Here is an 18,312-nt window from a genome sequence, read left to right as displayed (position 1 = left end):
ATCTATTTAAACAATCCAGTCACAATGGAAAAAAAGCTATTATGTACACTTGACAAGTATCAGGTAGTAAAGTATTAGAAAACACACCTGGGAGAGATACTTGCAGATGACCTTTACCCCCAGCACCAGCCGACCCCTCCCCTACATAAGCCCACCCAGTCGGCTACTGAGGAAGAACTGGCCCCTTTTCAGAGCCGCTTCCTTGTCTTCGGGGGCCGTCAGTGTTTGGCAACGGCGAAACTCGCGCGCCACGGCGCGTCGGTAGTAGTTGCGGTCTGTGTACTGAAGGTGACGCCCTGCACGGAGCAGCGCCCGGTACAGCCCCAGCACGGCACTGCTAGACCAGCCGCCCATGAGGGACCAAACGTGGAGAGGGGCGGGACCCTGGAACCTGAGACAGAGGGGAACCAAGATAGGATGGAGTGATGAAGGTTGAAAATGACAGGTTGCAAATCACCACCATGTTTGACTGTTGGTAAGACATAATCATAACTATAACCTCTATTATAATATCCCATGAGAAGATATTCAGTCAAAACAAAGAGTTGAGATACTGTACATCAGACTGTAGAACTATGAAACGTTTTATTATGGCAGGTAGATAATGAACTAAAACATATAGTATCATATAAACCACATAACATAACTAAAAAAAAAATGTTACAGACGAGATGGCCGACACACATTGTAAATATCAGCTAGCTCTTCAGCTCCTAGAAGCTGCCGCTAACGTTAGCAACCCTGCTCACCCGAAAATGAATTTAACAGTCTATTTGACTGTGAGACAAGTATAGAGTCTCAAAGCTCACAGTAACCACGTCAATGTAAACACCAAAGGTTAATTTGACAAGAGAAAATGGCTGACTGGAGGGAAAGTCACACTTGTGACTTGCCTGTTAGCATAGCACTGGAAACTGACGCTAACCAGCCAGGCGCTGACCTTAATTATTCTAAGCTAGCCTGACTGGCTGGCAAAACGTAAAAAAACATGGTAAAAACATGGATGAGAACGAACATACATGTTACACAAAACACACACACACACGATGAACTTACGTGTTGAAATGACAACAGTCCTCGTCGAAGCCGGGGGTCAAGATTCGACAGTCACTACCGGAAACAAATAGTAGACGTGGTATTCTACTTCCGGGTTACACGTAAAAATAAATATATAAAAATAAAAGTAAATAAAATTAAAAAAATAAGGGTGTCACATAAGTAATACAACTAAAACGCAATAATTTCATAAAAATAATGTGCAATTACGTTTGACTTGTTGTGGTACTATACTATAGTATATAATACTATACAATATCTTTCTCATCCATAATTGATTTGATATTAAAAACAATGATAGCATATCAACTTATTCGCATATGCGGGTCATGTACACAAAAAGCATAAAAATCACAAAATGGATTTAAAAAGACATTTTTATTTTGCTTCTACAATATTTATTCAAACAAAATGGTTGCCGTCCAACTTGTTTCCACAATTATATAAATTATATATGATCAGAGAACAGCTTTCATTGGTTAAAAAAATTATTATTTTACTAGAAACAAAATAAAACATTACATCCATATATTAAATGTTAGTCGGATTAATTTTTTAAAATGCAGTTGTTAAAAATATTTTTTTATTGATACAATTTATGCTGTGATTAAATAATAACTCATTAAATAAATGATGATGTGGGTTCTTTAAATTGTAATTAAATGTTGCATATATTTAGAAGAATAAGGTGTTTTTGTTGCTATAAAGAAAGAAAAAACATGTTGGGAAATAAATAAGATTATACAATCACAGTGCAGTGTATTTCTTAGTAGTACTGAAGTACTGACAATCAGGGCATGTATTTCATTCCTTTGATTCTTGGAATAATCTGCATATCTCTGATATCATCATGCTTGAGCAGCCAACACAGGTATCGCTCTGTGCCCATCCCCCACCCACTGGTAAGGAGTGGTTTCACCTGCCGTATGTCAGTGTACCACTTGTAGGACTGCTGTGGAACTCCATGGTGCCGGAGGGCTTCCTGCACCAATGCCGGGGTGGAATGACGTTCCCCGAGACCCACGGTCTCTCCTAAACCCAGCAGAAGGTCGGCGGCCTTGGCTTTACGCTGCCCGCTGCCTTCCACGTAAGCCTGGTAGAAAGGAACGGCGAGATGGTCCATCTCGGTCAGCCAAACGGCGCCGCCGTATTTTTCGATTAACACCTGCTCTCCTTTGCGTGTGAGTTTCCTGCCAAGATGGGGTTGACCGTCTTGTACCCACTCCAAACAATCCGGAGTCGGCATCATCGGGATGGCGTGGTCAAGAGAAACACGTGGTAACGCGGTTTTTCCATCCATTTTACTCATCATACATGTGACATGTTTGAGGGTTCCTGCAGTGTGAAGGATTATCTCCGAGTGTTTCTTCAGCATCGATTCAGTCACATGAGCCAGATATCCCTCTGCGATGGAAATGGCGCGGTCCATGTCTCCGATCAGTTCACATTCCACATGGTAGAATTGGTTCAAGTGTGTGGAATCGGGATCTTCTCCACGAAAGCTGGGGGAGATGTAGTAGGTACCTTGCAGGTTCTCCTGGAAACGGAGGAAGTATTCAAGCACAAATTGCATCGAGTCGGCCAGATAGATGTCTTGACCCAAGAGGTGAACAGAAACTGGTTCTGAGTCAGACCCGAGACCCATCGGGGAGGAGATTGTGTCCGTAGTGAGAGGCGTCAGAGCGTAGGAATAACGGCAGGAATTGCTAAAATATTCCACGGTACTGTGGAAAAGAGTGTTCTGGATCTGGAATAGATTCCGATACCACTGATTGCTGATTGCAAGCGTGGAGTGGGAATGAGGGTCTTGCCAGGATCGTGGAGGTCTGCACCCAGTGATTTCAGAGTACACCCTTTTGAGGTCATCTGGGTCAGAAGGTGGACCATCAAGGGATGACACATAACCGGGGTACTTCGGGAAGAATTCTGCTTGTAGTCTAGCCAGCGTTGGACCTTCAGGCGAAGATACCAGAGGAATCAGTTTGACGTGAGCGTAGTCGATCTCGAAGCCTTCAAAGATGAGCGCAACACCTTGAGCTCCCATTCCTTCTTCTAGAAGTTGCGCGACTTTATAAGCGGCCGAGATCAGCGCTTTATAGTCAGTTTCGTGCAGTTTCAAGATGTCACTGGGAAGTGGTTTCCGTGGAACCACGACCGTTATCCCGGGAGTGTTCGGGTACGGTGTTAGGAAGGCGACATGGCGACAGTCTTCCCATACACGCCATTGTTTTTCCTCGCCTTTTACAATACGACTGAAGAGATTCTGGTCTGAGGGATCGCCGGTAAATTCAAAGTTGGACGGTGCGTTTGTTGTCGGGAGTCCTTTCCTGATCTGGGCTTGAACTTTGGTGAGTTCACGGTCATTCCAACGAGGACCGCTTTTCGATGAACAGTATCCAGGGTCGTAGGAGTGAAATTCCTCTTGAACGGCAGAATGAGGCTGCCATTTTGACGCTAAACCGTGAAGTGGGAGGAGTCGGATTTGTGCTGTTTGATTGGGTTGGGGATAAAAAACCAAAGCACAACGCTGCACTCCCAGTCGCCGACACAGAACATCAGATACAGTTTTAGCCCCGTTTAGAAGAACCGTAAAATCCGGTTCAGCCAAATGGAAGATGTTATCTGCTCCGTTGAGAATTTTTCGAGTCAAAATAGTTGACCCCGGAGTCCAAGGATTGGGATTGAGGTACGCGACCAGCTCATCAGTTTCCCAAATCACATCAGAGACGTTCTTAAAGGGCCGGAGTACCTCAACTCTCGATATTCCTCCTATCATCGAAGCCACAAACATCACAGCGGCATTTGTTTCAATAACGGCGTCCCCTTCGGAGTCCACGGCAATAACCCCCGCGCAGACGCCTTTCAGGTGTTGCGTCATCACTTCCCGACACGCTTGCCTCAGATTATAGCCTTTGTGATGGTAGAGAGCGGCGATTTTCTGCGCAACCGTGTGCCTCAGAAACACATCGCCATCTCCAGAACAGGAAATAGCTAACGTGTTATCGGCATATATTCCCGCTCCGACGACTGCCGTGTCACCGATTCGCCCTTTCAGCTTCCCGACTAATCCGCCTGTTGACGACGCGGCTGCCAAATTGTGCCGAGAATCTAATGCAACCGCACCGACTGTTTGAGGGTGATTTTTTTTTAAAGTGTTAGCGGCTAGCTGTCTGTTACGGATATCCGTGTGGAAATAATCAGGCGTCACAAGCGCCGGCGGCGTGTCTTCCAGGCTTTGCAGGAATTCCTCGGCGCCTTCTCCCACAATGAGGGAATGCGAGCTTTTTTCCATGACGCATCTTGCCGCTTTAATCGGGTTCTTGACACTTTGCACACAAGCAACAGCTCCGGATCTCATTTGATCGCCGTCAATAATAGTCGCCTCCATTTCGATTTTACCTTCTCTGTTCAATACGGAGCCTTTTCCGGCGTTAAAGAGAAAGCAGTCTTCCAGAGCTTCGACTGACCTCTGAACTGCGTCCAGGCTTCGTCCGCCATCTTGAAGCACCTGGGATCCGAGGATTAAAGCGGTTTGTAGAGCAAATTCAATAACATGGATGACTTGGGTGTTTAGCATCATGAGCTCGCCAGCGCCACCGTGTATCAACATGGTATAGTCCGGACTCGTGTCTGGGGTTGAATCAGCAGTTTTGTTCTCTGCAGTGGAATTTATGTCGGAATTTACCGTCTTGGTTCGGAGACACTCCAAAGCGCCCATTTGACATGCGATGGCATACCTGAGCGCCAAAAGCATCACTAACTTCAAGTTCTGATTCAGTTTCTCCTGCAGCTGGTCCAGTACCAGGGCAAAGCTCCCCTTCCCACTTAGAACAACCCGAACCTTGTCTTTTTTCCCAAGGTATGTTACTGCTAGCTGATCTTGGGCATAAACGTTCCCGACGCCACACTCAACTCCGTCCATGCAGTCAGTACCGGTAAGGTACACAGACGGGCATCCAAACGGGTCCAGAAACTTCTTCAACGGATTGTCTTTCGGTAAAGCTCGACGGAGGGCAGCTAAGTGCGGACCGACACCATGTCCGCTTTTGGTGTTTTTGATAAGAGCCTTATGTTCCAAAAGTGCAACATGGAAGAGATTTAGGAGGCTATGTGTGTATTGGATGGTGCTGTCCGGGCGAATGCTAGCGGCCAAGACGCCGACGAGCTTACGGGACTGCGTGGTGGCCGAGTAAGTGGGATCGCAACGGCCGTGTTTGTAGTGTCGCATATGGGTGGGAGTGACGAGCACGTGAGTGACAGCAGATTCCCCAAGAGTCTGCATCAGAGAAAGTTGTAAGGAGAAGTTGATCCAAGCATCGTAGAGACCTCGTTGGCTTTTGAGAGTTGAGAACACATCCGGGTAAGACGACACATCGAAAGTGGCAATCGGGTTTTTGGATTCGAAATGGGGGTTGGATTTGGTGTTGTTGGGCCCTTGCAAGGGAAACGATAGGGGGGCTGGGTGCGGGGATTCTTTGACATGGTGTGGGTCAGTATGGACTAGGTTTAAATCGGCGGATTCAGACAGTTGGTACACGAGACCGGTGACAAGGCCGGCCACCATCCCGTCCACAGCGCAGTGCTCGAAAACCAGTCCCGCTGTGCAGTCCTTGAACACAACCAGATTCAGCACCTGTCAAAAGACACGAGGATAATTTTTATTATTATTTTTTTACATTGTACGTACATGTGGGTATCAACGTGTGTGTATGTACTATATATATACTATACTATACTATGTACTATACTACTATATATGTATGTATATACACGTGTATGTATGAAGTGTGTATGTATGCGTATGCTATATACATTATTGTGTGTACATATATATCACCATGGTCTACTCCCAGCTGACGTTCCCTATTAGTGTATACTATCGCACAACACAGAACATCCCACATAAAAAGGGGAAGACAAAAAAAGGAAAAAAATATATATATACATATATATATAAAAATTAAAATATATAAAAAATGGAAATTAAAAAAGGAAATTATATATGTATATATATATAATATATATATTTAATTACATTTTTTAACAAAAAAGGAAATCACATATATATAATATATATATTTAATTTCCTTTTTTTAATTAGCTTTTTTATATATTTTAATTCATATGTAAAAAAGGACATTATATATATATATATTATATATATATTTAATTTTTTTTACAAAAAAGGAAATTATATATATATATATAATATATATATATATTTAATTTCTTTTTTAATTACTTTTTTTATATATTTTAATTTATATATATATATATTTTTTTAATTTCCTTTTTTTCTTCCCCTTGTTATGTGGGATGTTCTGGTGTTGTGCGAGCCTTTACACTCTAATGAACCAATATACACAACTGTATGTATGGAATTGGGAAAAATTTGAACAAATAAATAAATCAAAAAAAAAAAGACACAAGGAAGATCAGAGTACTTTTTAAGAGTTTTTTTTTTATCATGGACTAGCGGACCATATATTATGATATACGATCTATATTTTGGGGTTGTTTTTGGCATCATCCTTATAAGGGTATGAAAAAGTAAATATTAGATTTTTTACATTTTGATGGATGTGAGGTTTTTTCCTGTAGTTTTTATGCACTTCCTGATGCAAACCCTGGCTGGGAATCAACCCCATGTCCTCTGCCATGTGAATCTAATACATAACCTGCTAACTGAGGTGTTGGGTGTCCTACCTTATCGTAGTATCTCAAGCATGGACCGTCCCCTTCTCCTCCCAGCCTCACCGCACTGAGGATGTCAGCCAGTTCAGAAGGTGCGCTGTTGTCCTCCAGACTTAACGTCAGCACGGCGCTCTCCATGATCTGCAGTGACGCTGCCGCTGCTCCTCCTTTCGATGCGATCTCCTCCCTAATTGCAGCCCAGGATTTGCGTTCCAAAGCAGATAAGCTGCAAATGGTCGATGGATCGTTATTCTTTCCTGCGTTGGGCTGCTCCGCTACTTTAGCCAGCTGGTTGTAGATGTCCGAGAAGGACCGAGCAGATGATGGTGCACCAGTGGTGGAGCGCTGCAGTATGTCAACTGGGAATACTCCTCCGACGCAAGTGATGATGGCATGGATGCTGTCGGGGTAGACCTGAAGAAGGAAAATCCACAGGATGGATTACAACATATTTAGCCGGCATATTTATCCGATTTATCTGTACCTTCATTTCATCTCCGTTTTTGCCGGGAATTCGTGCGGCAGCGAAAAGCTCCGACTGCTGGGTTTTCTCCATGGGTACATCACCCTCCAGCATCATCGGCTCACTGTACAACTTCGCCACTGCCCAAAGCAGAGCCGCTGCTCTTGCTAGCTGGGTGCATCCCTTCGTTTTGGATGGAGGGAGAACAACCGGGAGGGCGGTGGAGGTCGGTAGGGGGTCGGTGCAAGACAGCAGGCATCGCTTGAACTGCTCGGTCACCCAATTCTCTTGGCCCGAAGCGCTGGATGCCAACTTCTGCTGAGCCTCGAAAAGAAGCCCTTTCTGCTTCTCCAGAGTGGTTTTGAACTCGGCATAGAGATCGGGGCTCAGAGTGAGCTGGAGGACGCGGCACACTTCCTGCAAGGTAACGTCCAATTCCGGTACGGGGTAGTCGAGAAGAGTCATCCTGTTAAAATGTGGCAAACTGGAAAGAAGTGGAAATGACATGAAAATAGTCAAGTCAAATGTAAACAAACAACATGGCTGACAACCACAACAGTTTTTTGAGATTAATCATTAATCATTTTTTACAAATCTTGTGTTTATAATATTATATTAAGGAATATTTTTATTTTTAATATTACTATATTAATATGAAATATTAACATTAAATATTAAAATATTTAATTTTAAATATTGATATTCAAATATTTAATAATATATATTAATATTAAATATTAATATTAAATATTAATATTATATATTAAAATATTAACATTAAACTATTAATATTATATATTAAAATATTAACATTAAAATAGTAATATTACAATATTTAATATCAATATTAAAATATTTAATATTAAATATCAATATCAAAATATTTAATATTACATATTAATATAAAAATGTTTAATATTAATATTTTTATTTTTGATATTTACAGAATAACCAAAAATATAATATATTTTATATATTACATTGCTTCAATATGGGACAGCACATGCTGGAATTCATATTTCCCTCAATAAACCACAGCTCACTAAAGCCAGCAGCACTCATGCACACACTACCACCACCATGTTTGACCATGTGGACAATAACGGCTGTCTGTTGACTGATTTCCCCATTGGATAATAAATCTATCCTGCCATTCAAGCTGTACACTGACTACTCTACAGTATATATATTATATATTTCATGTCCCTTGAGAAGATATATTGTGGTATATTGCAGGCGGTATCAACTCTACGTCCATGCTGCTTGTAGGACAAAACAATAGGCATCACATGACACACGCTGCTTCTAATTTACCCTTACATTCCTGTCACATGACGTCCTAGTCCTTCAATTTGAACGAGATTCATTTCATTCTTACTGATACATTTTTTTTATTGCTGCTTATGAATCACATTCCTGCTAATTAGGCTTCCTGGACATGTCTTGTGACTCTAATTGCTCAATAATAATAATGGTGGTAGTTTTTTAGCTAGTATTTTTCTTTTTTAAACTTTTCTCTTTGCCCGCTGTTGAAAAATCCTGTATGATAGGTTACATGAAGACACTAAATATATATACAATATACATATTTTTTTAAATATATATATATATACACACACCATAGACATATATCATCAAAATTATTAAATTGTTCTGATAATGTCATCCATTTTGTGTCCCGGGTATGCTGGTACCTAGCCTAGCTGAAACAATATCTCTTTTATTACATTTTTTACTTTTAGTAGTACACTATATTGAAAAATAATATAGTTTTATTTGGAAATAAATCACCTCATTAGTCATTATCATCATCTTAAAGTGTGTGTGCTTTATCTAAACATAAAACTCACAAAAACCCATCGCCAGATTGCTGCCGTTGAACTGAATTAAATGATACATCAGCCCATACATGGTATTCATATAAATTGCAATATATTACCAATGAAAAATGAGCATCAATAATAAACTGAATATAAAAATGTACTCACCTCAATGTCACAATTCCTTCTAAGTCAAGCCGGTTGGAATGATGGAAGAACGGTCAATGGGAGACAACTCGGTTGGGACTACAAAAAACACGGGTTTGTCTATAATGGACAAGCAGTGACTCTTGTTAAGCAATTTAAAAATCTCGTTCCAACCTCCTCTCCCTGTCTCTAACTTCTTGTTTCCTCCTTTTTCCACTTTAAATGCCCACGTGATTAGCTTGCACGTGCATGTGTTATATAGTGAACACGTTAATTAGGTACTGTATGCATCCCATTGCTGATCTACACAATGTAAAAATGGTCAATGATGTCGGAAAATTTCAAGTAAAAAGTATTGGTATCGGTATAGTATCGGTAACACAGTACTGTCCTGGAAATATTGTATTTTCTTGGTGTTGCAATACTTTGTTTTTTTTATATTCAGACTTCTTCTCTGTGCAATATTAAGGCTCTAAATGCAATATATTATGTTCTATGTGAGGTATTTCTATAATGCCTCATATCAACTCACTAGCATACTGTATTTGTATATAACTCTGGGTAAAACTGTTGATTTTGTTAATACTTGGGTTGTTTATTTTTCTATATTGTGTATTTTGTACTACTTAACTGTACTCTTGCTGCTGTGCAATGCAAATTTCCCCACTGAGGGACGAATAAAGGCATATTTTATCTTATCTTGGATCAATACTAAAGTCTGTATACCTAAATTGTGTTAATGTATAAGAAAATAAAGTTTTTTTTTTAAAAAAAAAGCCCTAAAAAGGGCCTTGAAAACGAGGGTTTATGGTCGTTTTCTATTCGGGTCATTATATGACTTTCCACCTCTAATGCTTCCTCTCCTGCCCCCTCTAGTGGTCACCTTGTGTAATTGCTTTTGCATACTGTCATGGCGGCACAGGCTCGCGCTGTGGTTTCGTCCCAATGGCTAGCAGACGCCATCAGAAACGGCCTAGTGGGCTCCAAAATCCGGGTACTGGATTCGTCATGGTACCTACCCATAACCAAAAGAGACCCGAAAGCGGAGTTCGCGGAGAAGCACATACCGGGCTCCTCGTTCTTTGATATAGACGAGTGTAGCGACCGAGATTCGCCGTACGACCACATGTTGCCCACGGGCAGCCACTTTTCACGGTACGTGGGCGACTTGGGAATCGGAAACGACACTCATGTGGTGGTGTACGACACCAATGGCTTCGGCTCGTATAGCGCCCCACGCGTTTGGTGGATGTTTAGGTTGTTCGGCCATAACTTGGTGTCGGTGCTGGACGGGGGGATGAAGAACTGGGAAGCCGAAGGTCGGTCGGTGACGTCGGAACAGGTGAAGCCGGAGAGAAGGGACTTCCGGGCGACCATCAACCCGGCGTGGGTGAAGACTTATGAGGAAGTGCTGGAGAACATCAGGACCAAGCAGGTGCAGGTCGTGGATGCCAGGTCTGCTGGCAGGTTTAGGGGGGTCGAACCAGAGCCCAGAGAGGGTGAGCAGGCTTTTTCATTATGTGATATAACTGTAGGATATAAATAGAATTTTTTTTTGTATTTTTATATTATTATTGATTTTTTTTTTTTTTCTTTTACAGGCACCTTACCAGGCCACTTCCCGGGTGCAGTCAACATGCCATTCACATCCTTTCTGGATGCCAATGGTAAATACCTTGCCAACGATGACTTGTCCACACTGTTCAAGGAGGCTGGGGTGAAACTGGACCAGCCGCTTTGGGCCACCTGCGGTTCTGGCGTCACGGCGTGCCTCGTCGTTCTGGCCGCTCATCTGCTGGGCCACCCAGGGGTGTGCGTTTATGATGGCTCCTGGGCTGAGTGGTTTAAACGGGCGTCTCCAGAGCATGTCATCTCGGAGGGAGAGAAGAAAAAGATGTGAAGTAAAGAAAACTATAAAAAAACATTTGCACTTTTAAACTGCGTTTATAGTAACCCAGGACCTCATCTATGCAGAGATAATACTACACTATTTCAGGCAGTATTTCAGAAATGACAATTTATGCTAACAGTGCACTTATTTTTAATAAATTGAGCAACATTTTACAAATTTAAATGCATTATTTTTTCTGCTTTCTTATATGATTCCATTTGAACTTTGGCAGGCTTGTGTCATTGTCATTATTCATTAGCAGAAAAGTAAATAAGCCTTAGTGGGACACTGAATTGCAAGATCTTGTAAATGGCACTGTATATTGCAGTTTATGTAATTAAAGGAATTTCAAAGTCATTTGCTGAGTTCTCTTCCAAAACTGTTTTTTTTTTATTTTAACAAAACCATATGCTGGAATTAACGCTTCTTGTCCTCATATTGTTCAAATTTACTACATAGCTAAAATGGCTTCCTTAGCGATAAGCTAGGAACTTAACAGCTAAATTACATCCCCATTAGAATGTACTCACAAAGTGGGTCGGGAAAATAAAAAAAATGAAACATCAAAGTAATTTGCTGAGTTCTCTTCCAAAACATTTTTTTTTACATTTTAACAAAACCATATGCTGGAATTAATGCTTCTTGCCCTCATATTCTTCAAATTTACAACATAGCTAAAATGGCTTCCTGAGCTATAAGCTAGGGTGTAGACTATGATGAGTGCAGGAATTTTAAAACTTAACAGCTAAATTACATCCCCATTAGAATGTACTCACAAAGTGGGTCGGGAAAATTTAAAAAAAATGAAACAATTCACTCCTGTGGATAAATAATTGTGTCATAAAATGACATTTTAAAGTCTTGACGGGTCAGTTCCGCGCCACAACAAAGATGGCCGCCAGCCTTGGACGTACGTCCGTGGGCTGTCCAACAAACTGCCTGAAGGTCCTCCCGAAATAAACAAATTGGGGTCCTCTTTTTTTTGTCCAATGCTAGCCACCCTAACGAGAATCGCAGACAGATTATTTTTCGCAATATATATAAACTCTAACAACAATAACGTCAGTATATTCAGTTTTAGACTGTCAGAGGAATGTTAAACCAAGTGAGGTTTAATCGGTGTGGTCATTTACGTCCCTAGCGGTCCATTATTTGTGTTTTTTACTTGTATCGACGAAGGGTGTTTTCTTGGGTCGCCGCCACACAGCCGAATCGTAACAAAATCAGACATTTTGATAGTCAACCTCAACATTAGCGAGTGGGTTTCGTTTGAAGGGAGACATCGTTTTACATTGAAACCGGTAAGGAGGAATGTGTGGATGTATCCACCGTCAAGTCATTGTAACGGTTAAATTAACCCTGTCATACCCGTCTCTATAACAAGTACGCGTGCGACGACTCGTCATTTTGCTTACGTGTCATTTTGTGGGAAAACGCCCTGTCTTTAATACCAATTAAATTATTAATTCAAGTTATTTTTCATCGTAGGGAAGTGTAAATGAGCAGAAATGTCTGGAATTGCTCTGAGCAGACTGTCCCAGGAACGCAAAGCCTGGAGGAAAGACCACCCGTTTGTAAGTAACGGCTTTACGACACATTTCTATGAAGCGTCCATCATATATATATATATGATTACCATTGGTTGCTATTAAAATGGATGTTCACACAGGGGTTTGTGGCTGTGCCTACCAAGAATCCTGATGGAACCATGAATCTGATGAACTGGGAGTGTGCCATTCCTGGAAAGAAAGGAGTAAGGAGTCATATAGTTAGAATTCTATTCATCTTCTAACAAATACACCACATGATGGCGCCAAAGTGAGTCCCATGGGCTTGAAATTTCTCACACAAACACAAAGCAGAAAGAGTCCAAATGCACAAATGGTCCGGAAAGATGCTGCAATTGTTCAAGACGCCTACAAACTTCCAAAACAATTGCATGAAACAAACAAAAAAAAAACGGAAGTTACCTGCATTTGAAACACACACCGGAACTTCAGAGTGTAAAATATGAGCAAGATTAGCATAAAATAATTAGCATGACTGGCGTTTGTTGTTGTTGTTGACTAAATTAGACATTACTCCCTTTTGTTTGTCAGACCTTGTGGGAGGGAGGACAGTATAAGCTCCGAATGCTCTTCAAAGACGACTACCCCTCCTCGCCGCCCAAATGTGAGTCCCGCTGACACCACACATTAAGCTAAGCGTGGATAGCAGAATGTCGTAAGAATTTCAAGCATCTCCGTCTACACTGGATACACCCATCTTCTCAAGGGGGGAGCTTGATGTCTTGAAGCGGCTTATTTCCTTATTTATGTCGACTATATTAGGTATAAAGTGGCTATAGGGGTGCTATTTCATGTCTACATGGCTCTAATAATGTAAAAAAATCGTATTCAGAAGGCTGTAAACTGGTTTTCTATGCTCCTGACTACAATAATAATGAATTTTGTGAGATTATATATGTTGAAATTAGTTATATTTGGGGAAACTGACTAAATCGGGCTTGTTTTTTTTCGTATCAGGCAAGTTTGAGCCACCAATATTCCATCCGAATGTCTACCCATCTGGCACCGTGTGTCTGTCCATCCTGGAGGAGGACAAAGATTGGAGGCCCGCCATCACCATCAAACAGGTTTGTCTATTTGTTGATGTTTAGCGCAAGTTTTTTTGTGTGTTGAGTGTGTTTTTTTTTTTTTATTATTATTATTATTATTATTACAACATTTTGTTGTGTGCCCCTGAGTCGATACACAAGGTTTCAACACATGCTGCCTTTTCAGATCCTGTTGGGAATCCAGGAGCTGCTGAACGAGCCCAACATTCAAGACCCAGCACAAGCAGAGGCTTACACAATTTACTGGTATGAGCCCACTTTTAGCGTAATCCCTCCCTTTATCGCCGCCGTTCATTGGTTCCATACCCGACCGTGATAAGCGAATTACTGCTAAATTGAATAGAGAATAGAAAGCCTTTTAAATATGCTTTTTTTTATAAACATGATTAGAGCCCTCTAGACATGAAATAGCACCCCTATTCACCCGTATTAACCAATTATCAGTAATGATAGAGTTTCTTTATTGTCATTGCACAATAACACAGCAGTGAAATTGCCAACAAAATGTCGTTGCCTGGCTCCCGTGTAATAATAAATAATAAATAATAATGTGGAGAATAAATAGATGACAGTAATTTGTACAAATAATTTAAATAATTTAGAATAAATAACAATAATTTAAGTTTTGGCACAAAGGCACAACGTAGGAGACTATTATTGTACAGCCATTTTTAGGGATTAAAGTACTATTGTTGTTTTAATTCCAGTCAGAACCGGATGGACTATGAGAAGCGGGTCAGGGCCCAGGCCAAGAAGTTTGCACCCGCATAGATCAGACTGGGGGGCCTCCTCCCCACCCTGGCCGACCAGAGAGAGACACACACAGGTGACAAACAGGACCACCCACTCCAACAAGAATCCACGTTTCAGTATCTTTTCATAGGTGCCATGATAAAAAAATTAATCCCGACACTTTGGTATATTGGTTGTAAGATCAAGAGTATTAAGGAAGCTAGGGTCCGTCCAGCAAAGAAAAAGTGGTGGTGGTGGTGGGGGGGGGGGCAAAGCGCAAGAAAAAGAGGCAGGTAGGTCACCACTTTGCAGTTTTAATTAATGGAAAATCTCTTTTGGGAACGCACTTTTGGGAACGAGCAAGAAGCTGGAGAGTTTTTGCCTCTACATAAACGAGCGCATGTACATATTATAAATAAATTAAAAAAAAACTGTGGAAGTTATGTTTTATATTGTTTTAGCCTGTTGACGTGTGTGGTATTATCATGCAGAACACAAATTGCGTACTATTGTGAAATAAACTTGAATAAAACAACAATAGTCAATGAGCGCCTGTGGTGTTTTTTTCCTCAGTTGAGTGATGTGCATGGTTTGCTTTAAAAAAAAAAAAAGCATTGTTTTCAACCTGAGGGTGAAACCTGATGTAATGTTCTCCGGTGTCAAGTGTGTCATATTTGCAGGAAATATAACACCTTTTGTTTCACCTCGCATCCCGTGCGGTTTAGTATGTCACGATGACCTTACGGAGCCCCGGACTGACGATAAACACGGCTTAAAACGAGAAGAAAAACACTTTTTTTTGTGTGTGTGTTTTTGCTGAATTTGTGCTTATTGATGACATCTGTAAAAATACCAGAGGTGCCACCGCTGGTGCCGCCTCACTACGCAGATCCGGGATCATCCCTGACACATCCTGACAGCCATCCCAGTCTGGGTCATCTGCTGCGGACCGACATATTTCCTGGTGTGTAACGACATCTGGCATCCATTCTTGTAATATTAGGGATATTATATTCTCTTGTAGATTTATGACTATTTTTTTTATTTAAATGTACCTTTTTTTTCTAATTTTTTCCTCTCAGAAATTCAATCATAACTATAAATATATTATTATTATTTATTTAAACTATAAATTCACCACTATTTTTGTAGAAAGAAATGTATAGTACTAAACATATTTATAATACAATATATGTACCAATAGCACAGAACACAAAATGAGGCCTGCAATATATTGCCATATATTACATGAATATATAATATATTGTATAATATATGTACAAAAATATATTATTCCATGTATTTATAATATATAATGTATTGGAAAATATAATGGAAAAATAATATAATATATTACAATATTATTATACATATATAATATACAATATTACAATATATTTCAAGTAATACATTGATAAATATATTTTCTTTTCGTAAGGGCAGGTCCTGTTTTTTTTTTCTAATTTATGAGGGGAAAAAAGTGCTAAATTTACAACTTTTTCTTGTAAATATAAGATTATTATCAAATTTATGACTTTATTCTCATGAATTTACCACTTTATTTCCTGTTTTTCAAATTTAAAAAAAATGATTTATAGTACAAAACAGAAAATTAATGAGACCTTATTCAACCCTATTCAATAGGGGTGCACAATAATAACCAATAATTAAAAAAAAAAATGAGCGCAAAACTTCCCCTGAGTGCACATGTAAACAAACATGGCGTTGAATGTGTGGGACTTGACTGTTTTAGGAGAAGACATTTTTCTAATAACTCAACATTATTAATGTAAAAACATTATTATAACCCTTTGAATCGCTGTGTATTTTTCTTTAATTTTCCATTTTCTCCATCCTAAAAATGTCATCTTTAGGTGTGTCGCTAGCGTGGAAATCTGTCGCCATGGACTCTTACACGGGCCACTCACTGGTGGCCTGGCCTCCACAGCCACATAGATGGTTTGGCCACAAAACAGATGAACTAGGTTGGTGCCGTCTCTTTATGCTAAACCAAAACCCTCATTTTGAACCTCAGGTCCTGCTAGACTTAATAATGCAAACATCATTAATAATAACCATATGATAATAACAGTATTAATAATAATAATAAACAGTATTTATTCTACAGTATGTGCCTGTACACCGTCATGTTCCTATATATATTCTAATTTTTATCCTTTCTGCCCCCCCCCATCACCGCATCACCAGTGGAGTGGACTGAGAGAAACATTTTGAACCAAAAACTCAACAAACTGCTGACAGAAATGGGAAAGAAGGGCGCTTCGAAATGACTCGGTGGCCAGCCAATCACAGGGCACATATAAACAAACAACCATTCACACTCACATTCATACATATGGACAATTTGGAGTCGCTAATTAACCTAGCATGTTTTTGGAATGTGGAAGGAAACCGGAGTAACCGGAGAAAACTCACGCATGCACGGGGAGAACATGCAAACTCCACACAGAGATGGCCGAGAGTGGAATCGAACTTGGGTCTCCTTGCTGCGATGCCTGCGCGCTAACCACTCCAGAATACACTGTACAAAAATTCATAAATGATCAATGTTTCTTGATGGAGAAACATGTTTAGAGCTTACATATTTGTCAGTTATTCTGCATTATTCGTTGGTAGTGTCTTGCCTGTTGTCATCTAATTTATAATATTCACACTCACATTCATAACTATGGACAATTTGGAGTCGCTAATTAACCTAGCATGTTTTTGGAATGTGGGAGGAAACCGGAATACCCGGAGAAAACCCATGCATGCACGGGGAGAACATGCAAACGCCACACAGAGACGGCCGAGGGTGGAATCGAACTCAGGTCACCGCTAACCACTCGCCCGCTGTGCAGACATGAAGAATACACTGTACAAAAATTCATAAATGATCAATGTTTCTTGGTAGAGAAAGTATCATGTTTAGAGCTTACATATTTGTCAGTTATTCTGCATTATTCGTTGGTAGTGTCTTGCCTGTTGTCATCTACTTTATAAATTGAATATTTTCATTGTAAGAGCATAAGAAAACCTGTTGACGACCTTCTACATACGGTTTGGAACATTATTAGAGCCCTCTAGACATGAACTAACACCCCTATAGTCACATTTACAGTCATATTTCCCAATATTGTCAACATAATAGGAGAATATAAGACAATAATATAGACTCTCACACGTTAGCATTGGGAGATGACTTCTTGTGGAATACTACATATCATCACATGTCTTTGAATGCATCTTCTGAATGCTTTATGCAGAACGCAGGTATTCCATTTTAAACAATAAGATAGCAAATAAGATAATAATAATAATGATGTTTTTGGAATGTGGGAGGAAACCGGAGTACCCGGAAAAAAAAACCCACGCATGCACAAGGAGAACATGCAAACTCCACACAGAGATGGCCGAGGGTGGAATTGAACTCAGGGTCTCCAGCAAAAGAGTTGTGTAATGTCATAAATAATGAATTATAGGAGTGTATAAGTGACTATAGGGGTGCTACTTCATGTCTAGAGAGCTCTAATGTTAAAAAAAAACACATTTAGAAAGTTCATTCATTCATTTTCTACGCTTATCCTCATGAGTGTCGCAGGGGGGGGGGGGGGGGGGGGGTTGTGCTGCAGCCTATCCCAGCTGTCTTCGGTCTGTCTTTAAACCCGGGTCCCCTGCGCATTAACCACTCGTCTGCCGTGTAGCCGTCATTCAAGTTCATGTCTAAAAAAATCCGAACTATCCCTTTAAATGTTAAAACATCATTCAACTTAGAGGTCTTTGCATGTGTGTGTGTGTGTGTGTAAGCAGTAGCACGAAAGGGGTTTGAACGCAACCACTGAAACTTTGTCTAAAGCTGCTGCCAAGTCATAAACGTACACTAAAGCTGATT

General features: G+C 40.4%; 4 protein-coding genes across 4 annotated transcripts; 2 read left to right on the top strand and 2 right to left on the bottom strand.

The window, feature by feature from the left end:
- Positions 1–141: 141 nt before the first annotated feature.
- On the bottom strand, positions 142–1,104 carry LOC131103793 (mitochondrial ribosome and complex I assembly factor AltMIEF1-like). Its single transcript, XM_058050338.2, has 2 exons — positions 1,057–1,104; positions 142–391 (listed from the first exon to the last, which is right to left on the bottom strand). The coding sequence occupies exon 2, from the start codon at positions 352–354 to the stop codon at positions 142–144; it is 213 nt and encodes a 70-aa protein (XP_057906321.1). The 5' UTR covers positions 355–391; positions 1,057–1,104.
- A 347-nt stretch (positions 1,105–1,451) lies between these two features.
- Positions 1,452–7,763, bottom strand: LOC131103783 (uncharacterized). The gene is made up of 3 exons (XM_058050314.2): positions 7,235–7,763; positions 6,763–7,164; positions 1,452–5,689 (listed from the first exon to the last, which is right to left on the bottom strand). The coding sequence occupies exons 1-3, from the start codon at positions 7,718–7,720 to the stop codon at positions 1,847–1,849; spliced, it is 4,731 nt and encodes a 1,576-aa protein (XP_057906297.2). The 5' UTR covers positions 7,721–7,763; the 3' UTR covers positions 1,452–1,846.
- A 2,298-nt stretch (positions 7,764–10,061) lies between these two features.
- Positions 10,062–11,446, top strand: mpst (mercaptopyruvate sulfurtransferase). The gene is made up of 2 exons (XM_058050336.2): positions 10,062–10,679; positions 10,782–11,446. Exons 1-2 carry the CDS (start codon positions 10,091–10,093, stop codon positions 11,078–11,080), a joined length of 888 nt encoding a protein of 295 aa, XP_057906319.2. The 5' UTR covers positions 10,062–10,090; the 3' UTR covers positions 11,081–11,446.
- A 582-nt stretch (positions 11,447–12,028) lies between these two features.
- LOC131103792 (SUMO-conjugating enzyme UBC9-like) lies at positions 12,029–14,969 on the top strand. Its single transcript, XM_058050337.2, has 7 exons — positions 12,029–12,372; positions 12,560–12,645; positions 12,741–12,824; positions 13,171–13,243; positions 13,597–13,706; positions 13,855–13,934; positions 14,396–14,969. The coding sequence occupies exons 2-7, from the start codon at positions 12,580–12,582 to the stop codon at positions 14,457–14,459; spliced, it is 477 nt and encodes a 158-aa protein (XP_057906320.1). The 5' UTR covers positions 12,029–12,372; positions 12,560–12,579; the 3' UTR covers positions 14,460–14,969.
- The last annotated feature ends 3,343 nt before the right edge of the window (positions 14,970–18,312 follow it).

The sequence above is a fragment of the Doryrhamphus excisus genome, linkage group LG16 (assembly GCF_037039965.1).
Source record: "Doryrhamphus excisus strain RoL-2023G ecotype Guam linkage group LG16, RoL_Dexc_Guam_v1.1, whole genome shotgun sequence".
Lineage (NCBI taxonomy): Eukaryota > Metazoa > Chordata > Actinopteri > Syngnathiformes > Syngnathidae > Doryrhamphus > Doryrhamphus excisus.
Note: the sequence above shows the minus strand (reverse complement) of the source record. Positions and strands in the feature narration are given on the sequence as shown.

Coding starts and splice junctions, on each gene's coding strand:
- LOC131103793 (XM_058050338.2), bottom strand. CDS start 354: ATGGGCGGCTGGTCTAGCAGTGCCGTGCTGGGGCTGTACCGGGCGCTG.
- mpst (XM_058050336.2), top strand. CDS start 10,091: ATGGCGGCACAGGCTCGCGCTGTGGTTTCGTCCCAATGGCTAGCAGAC. Junction 10,680..10,781: donor CGAACCAGAGCCCAGAGAGG/GTGAGCAGGCTT, acceptor TTTCTTTTACAG/GCACCTTACCAGGCCACTTC.
- LOC131103792 (XM_058050337.2), top strand. CDS start 12,580: ATGTCTGGAATTGCTCTGAGCAGACTGTCCCAGGAACGCAAAGCCTGG. Junction 13,707..13,854: donor CCGCCATCACCATCAAACAG/GTTTGTCTATTT, acceptor CTGCCTTTTCAG/ATCCTGTTGGGAATCCAGGA. Junction 13,935..14,395: donor GAGGCTTACACAATTTACTG/GTATGAGCCCAC, acceptor TTTTAATTCCAG/TCAGAACCGGATGGACTATG.
- LOC131103783 (XM_058050314.2), bottom strand. CDS start 7,720: ATGTCATTTCCACTTCTTTCCAGTTTGCCACATTTTAACAGGATGACT. Junction 7,165..7,234: donor AAAACGGAGATGAAATGAAG/GTACAGATAAAT, acceptor TTCCTTCTTCAG/GTCTACCCCGACAGCATCCA. Junction 5,690..6,762: donor GCTTGAGATACTACGATAAG/GTAGGACACCCA, acceptor GTCTTTTGACAG/GTGCTGAATCTGGTTGTGTT.